Genomic DNA, 6,249 nt, shown 5'->3' on the forward strand with positions numbered 1-6,249 from the left:
TTTAGCTCCAACTTCCTTCAACACACTTGACTGGACGTTTTAGTATACCTAGAAAGACCTTGATTAGCTGATTTAGGTGTGTTTAATTGCAGTTGGCTAAACCAAAGGGCTAAACTTTTTATTTTATTTTCAATATTTAGATTCAACTAGGCTTATATACAATTAAACTTCTCTGAGTGAACAGATTAAGGGGTGTGTGGTCATTTTGCTAGTTCTTCTAGATAGGTTTAAATTTTTTTTTTTTTTTTTGCTTTTTTAGTTTCTGGTATTTTTACATCTCAATGTTGATAGGTATGATATTGTTGTGATTTTAAAGATGGTGCGTCAAGGGGAAGGAGTGTAACATTAATTTTGGGTGAAACACATAAGCAAACACACAATATCAACAAGTGAGGGACAAAACACCAGGACTAACTAAATGCAACACACAAAAATATACACAGTACACACAAATACGTTGAACTCTTATTTTGTATCTGATTGATCATTTGACAGCACTCATAATAAGTAGAAGTAAACTTTAGATGAATGTTCAGATATGATAAACACATCATCTCATGTCCTGCAGGTGTATTTTCTGTGGGTGACGCGGACGCAGCGTCAGTTCGAGTGGCTTTCGGACATCATCCGGGAGGTGGAGGACATGGACATGCAGGATCTGGTGTCGGTGCACATCTACATCACACAGCTGCCCGAGAAGTTTGATCTGCGCACCACCATGCTGGTAAAGCCAATATGATGATTTCAGCATGACAGCATTTACATATAATAAAAAAGCATAGTAAACACAGTAAATAGTAGTAGTAAAATAATAATAATAATACATTAATTCATTTTCTTTAGAGCTTAGTCTCTTTATTAATCTGGGGTCGCCACAGCGGAATGAACTGCCAACTTATCCAGCATATGTTTTACACAGCGAATGCCCTTCCAGCTGCAACCCATCACTAGGAAACATAATAATAATAATATTAATATTAAAAATAATAATTATAGATTCTCAGTGATGGGTTGCGGCTGGAAGGGCATCCGCTGTGTAAAACATATCCTGGATAAGTTGACGGTTCATTTCACTGTGGCGATCCCAGATGTCTAGGCCGAAAAGAAAATGAATGAATGAAAATAACAATAATAACTAATATTAACTCTCTCTGTTTCTCTAGTATGTGTGTGAGCGTCACTTCCAGAAGGTGTGGAACAGGAGTTTGTTCACCGGCCTGCGCTCGGTCACACACTTCGGTCGGCCGCCATTTTTGGCATTTCTCAGCTCATTACAGGAAGTTCATCCAGAGGTCAGAAGCCAATAGAGTGCAGTACTTAGTTTTGTGAAACTTTTTTTTTTTCTTCTGGAGAAAGTCAATATTATTAGCCCTCTTAAGCAATACTATTTTTCCATTTACTTCAGAACAAACCATCATTATACATTCGTTTTCTTGTCGGCTTAGTCCCTTTATTAATCCGGGGTCGCCACAGCGGAATGAACCGCCAACTTATCCAGGAAGTTTTTACGAATGCCGCAACCCATCTCTGGGAAACACCCATACACGCATTCACACACACACTCATACACTACAGACAATTTAGCCTACCCAATTCAACTGTACCGCAGGTCTTTGGACTGTGGGGGAAACAGGAGCACCTGGAGGAAATCAACGTGAACGCAGGGAGATTTCCAGAAAAAAATAAATAAAAAATTCTACTGAACACAAAAGAAGAAATCTGGATGAACTTAAAGTAGATCTGGCCACCCGTTTACTGACATAGTAAAAATAAGTGAAGTTTATTTAGAAACTAATTTCAAGAGGATCACATGCTTATGATTGTCCACGGCTGGTCCCAAATCAGCTTACAATTGATTCACCAATCAGATGATTCCTAACTCACTATAAATAACCACCCCTAAAGCTGCGGTCACACTAGAGTTTGTGTGTGCGAAATTCTGTCGTACGGCGCTGCAAAAGGGGGGGGGATTAAACAAGATTATTAGACATTAAAAAAAGCGAGCGATCGCTCCATGTTTTACATTTTTGTCCAGAGAGGTCGTATTTTGATCCTCGATTGTTGTCACACAGTCAAGTGATGCTATTTCACAGGTCAGAGTTCACCAAGCTTGAACTTTGCACCGCAGCGACATGCGAAACTTAACGTATGACCTTGCGTTTCCGGTCTGACGCATTCGCGTGCGTATGAATGAAAGTCTATGGGGAGAAAAGTCAAGTGTGACCGCAGCTTAATCCTTCTCCTTTTAGATGGGCGTCATGGTGACCCAGTGATTAGCACTGTTGCCTCACAGCAAGAACGTCTCTAGTAAAAGTACCTACTAAACCAGCCGACATTTCTGTGCGGAGTTTGCCCATTCTCCCCGTGCTCGCGTAGGTTTTCCCCGGGTTCTTCTGTAATCTCAATCAGTCCAAAAAACACGCAACCTAAGTAAATCGAACATACCAAATTGGCATCATAGTCAAGCTCTTAGCAAGTCGCATATCTCCTCTAGCCATCCCTATATCTGTCAATTAGCCAGAAATAAGTCGAGGGAGTTCATCGAGATCTACCTAAGCTCAAACAGGAGGGAGCCCTGAGCTTATAAGATCTACAAGCCCGGAGGCATGCTGTCTCCCGGGACAGCATGCCAAACAAGCTTTGTTATCAACCATCAGCTACTGTAAGTGTGAGCTCTTGAAATGCTATTGGAGTAAATGGGGTTTGGTTACTGCTGTCCAGGCCCGGATTGGCTAATCGGGAGGACCGGGAGAATTCCCGGTGGGCCGGTCCGTTTTTTGGCTGCGAGGGCCGGTGTCCCTAGCTCCAGAATCTGTTGCTCTCAGCAGTCACACTTTTTAAATTTATTTATTTACTTGACCAAAGCCTTTTTATTCATTATTTTATTGCAACTCTTCTCTTTTTATCTATTTTAATGATAATAAAACTTGATTGTGTCTCCATACTGTACACAGCTGTTGTGGTCCAGCGGTTAGCACGTTCGGTTAAGACTCCGCGGACCGGGGTTCGATCCTAGTTAGAGTGATTTATTGTTTTCATTTTTATTGTTAAGATATATAATACTGTTAGGGTTGTTGAACATTTGAAGTTCTAAAGCAGCTGTTTTCTCAAAAAAAAAAAAAAAGACGTGATAGTGTAATTAGCAACTGAATTGGAAATGACCTTACTTTAATATAGTCAGTCGTGAACTTAGGTGGGCCGGTCTGAGGCTTGAAACTGCAGGGCTGAAAAGGAGTCCCACTCCGGCCCTGCTGCTGTCTGTCTTTAACATTGTGTCATTTGCTATGCTCGATGGGATTGTAGATCCGTTAAGAACACAGTCGTTTAACCGGTTGGTTTGCCTCATGGCTCATAACACTTCAACAACGACTTTTTGTAACTTCCCTATGGGAGAAATGAATGGGAAAAATACTTTCTGCTGAAACTGCAGACACTAATGCCCTCTATTAATATGCACAGCAATATAATCAGTAAACTATATCTATTAACCCTATATCAACAACAATCTGACTTGCATGGAAGTCTATGAAGGAAGTCATCTCTGTACTACAGTTAATAATTCAGATCAATGCAGAGTTTATAAACTCAATCTTTCCTGTGTTTCTCAAAGGTGGAGAAGGTCGGTGTGTTCAGCTGCGGTCCTCCTGGGTTGACCAAAAACGTGGAAAAGGCCTGCCAACAAATGAACAAACGCGACCAGACGCACTTCGTTCACCATTATGAGAACTTCTAGAAAGTCTGTGTGAATTATAAAAGGTAGAACTGACAGTGGATCGCTGGATTATCATTGCTAACTGTTTTAATCATGGCAATTGTCTTTTAAACAGAGTTACTATTACTAGTGAGCTCATGTGGAATAATAATGCTGATCAGAATCATTCACTTTTAGTAGCAAATAAGAAACAAATCTTACTCGGACTTAGTTTGTTTTTATGTTTCGTTCAGTAAATTAGGACTTAATTAATTTGTGGCTTTATTTTTAGTCGTTGTTTGAATCATGTTTATGTTTTATTAATCATCTGATGTAATAAAGCATGCAAATCATGAAGTGTTATGTCATCAGTTCCCATAATAAAACAGGGACACTTCCTTGGTGTTGGAAGAGTTGGTGTATTTTAACACTGAAAGCATTCAAGTATGTTTTAACTTCTCCTAAATTAGCACGAAAATCATTTTAAACCACCAAATTTTATTTTCAACATTCTTTAGCTGTGAACAATGTCTCAAAGTAGTGTTTACCATGAATTTATAGAATTAGCAACACAATCTCACGGCACTTCGTAACTTTTTAATTTAGTGGCTAATTCGTATGAATTCGTACGATCTAATTTGTACATTTTTGTACGATTTGCTTATTACCCAATGACGGTTGGGGTTATTGGTGGGGTTAGGTGCCACACCACCTTTTTAAAATCAAACATTTTTGTACGACTGAACTCGTACGAATTCAAAATAACTCTTTGCAGGGAGAATCCATTACTGAGGAAAGCACATGGATACATTTAAGAACTATATTAATGCACATATTTAGAGTTTACTTAATTGAGGGAAAGATCTATCACAGTCTGCTTGTTTAGCTCCAAACCTCTACTCATTTGAATGGAGAAAATGGTCATTTGAATGGCCACTGTTGAACCATATCACACATTATAGAGCATATTTTCATGTTAAATCATGGTGTTCTGTACACTCTCTAGACAGCCACAGGTCACTGTTGTGTTTTTTTAGCCACAACTTCGTCTTTAAGGATTTTCCAGAGATTTTCAATCAGGTTTAGGTCGGGACTGTAGGCTGGACATTTCGTTGTGTCAGTGTTTTAAGCTTTAGTGAACTTTATCTGGTTTGCTACTGTATGTTCAGGGCTCACTGCCCTGCATGAAAAATGTTGGAGGTTGAGTGATGAATGCAGGGAAGCAACCACATTTTGCTGAAGGAACCTTTGCATTTACCTGTAAAAGAGGCCAAACCCCAGTTGCAGAAAACCACCAAACTATGACCACTGAGATGCTTTACATAATCTGGTCCTTGCTTGCTTTAGTCTTCTGTGGATGATCAGCCTTTTCGGGCGACTTGAATGAATGAGTGACATTGTAAAGATGAATATTATAGACATCACAGACTAAGAAAGAACAGTTTCTGGTCATTGAAATGTAACTTAATAATAATAACAATAAGAAGAAGAAGAAGGAGAAGAACTCCTTACATTTTTAGAGCGCTTTTCTAGACACTCAAAGCGCTTTACACATTGGGGGGATTCTTCTTATCCACCACCAGTGTGCAGCATCCACCTGGATGACACAATGGCAGCCATATTGCGACAGACCGCACACCAGCTGATTGGTGGAGAGGAGACAGAGTGATGAAGCCAATTATGATATGGGGATGGTTATAAGGCCATGATGGACATTGGGCAATTTTGGCCAGGATGCCGGCGTTAAACCCCTACTCTTTTTCGAAGGACATCCTGGGATATTTAACGGCCAAAGAGAGTCAGGACCTCAGTTTAACATCTCATCCGAAAGACGACAATCACTGAGCAGTATACTACAGTACACTATACTGGGGCGTTAGGACCCACACAGACCGCAGGTTGAGCACCCCCTGCTGGTCTCACTAACATCACTTCCGGCAGCAACCTAGCTTTTCCATGTAGTCTCCCATCTAGGAACTGACCCGGCACAGCCCTGCTTTGCTTCAGCGGGTGACCATGTGAGAGTTGCAGAGAGCTAGCTCCCGGCTATATTATGGAAATGTCTTTAAACAGGACTAATCAGTGACCTGTTGTCTAAATAGATAAATCATTTCTTTCATGCAGTATGACATCTTTTACGTGTGTCGTATAAAGTGATTCACACAGCTTCTGTTGTGAGACGTGCAGCACTGCACGAGAGACTAGACACAATGACTATGACGACAAAACTCCTGCTGTAAAAACTGATAAGCATCTCATTATTCAGTCATATTGCTTTAGCCAGAAGCCTATTCACACCCAAAGCATTCATTGACCACAGATGTGAGGGATAAAGTATTGAGATAATATTATGTGGAACTGAGATGAAATCAACACTGATGCTACTGTACATTAACCCCTTTCACACAGTGACACCGGTAAATATCTGGAAAATTACTGAAACGACTTTAACCTTAAAGTGCTGTTCACACAGGCAAAGACATTCCAGGATTTTTCCAGAAAAATACTCACACATCCACTCCAAAATACCAGTAAATTCTGACATCATTAACCAGAAA

The 6,249-nt window shown here is 40.1% G+C and overlaps 1 protein-coding gene across 12 annotated transcripts in view; it reads left to right on the top strand.

Moving 5' to 3' along the window:
- duox (dual oxidase) overlaps positions 1–4,044 on the top strand; it is a 59,218-nt gene extending 55,174 nt beyond the window's left edge. For all 12 annotated transcript variants that reach the window (XM_073943293.1, XM_073943295.1, XM_073943294.1 and 9 more), the window contains 3 exons: positions 569–724; positions 1,164–1,292; positions 3,611–4,044. In XM_073943293.1, coding sequence (XP_073799394.1) covers positions 569–724; positions 1,164–1,292; positions 3,611–3,733 — 408 coding nt within the window. In that variant the 3' untranslated portion in view covers positions 3,734–4,044. The remainder of the gene's footprint in view (positions 1–568; positions 725–1,163; positions 1,293–3,610) is intronic.
- The last annotated feature ends 2,205 nt before the right edge of the window (positions 4,045–6,249 follow it).

This window comes from Danio rerio, chromosome 25 (genome assembly GCF_049306965.1).
Source record: "Danio rerio strain Tuebingen ecotype United States chromosome 25, GRCz12tu, whole genome shotgun sequence".
Taxonomy (NCBI): domain Eukaryota; kingdom Metazoa; phylum Chordata; class Actinopteri; order Cypriniformes; family Danionidae; genus Danio; species Danio rerio.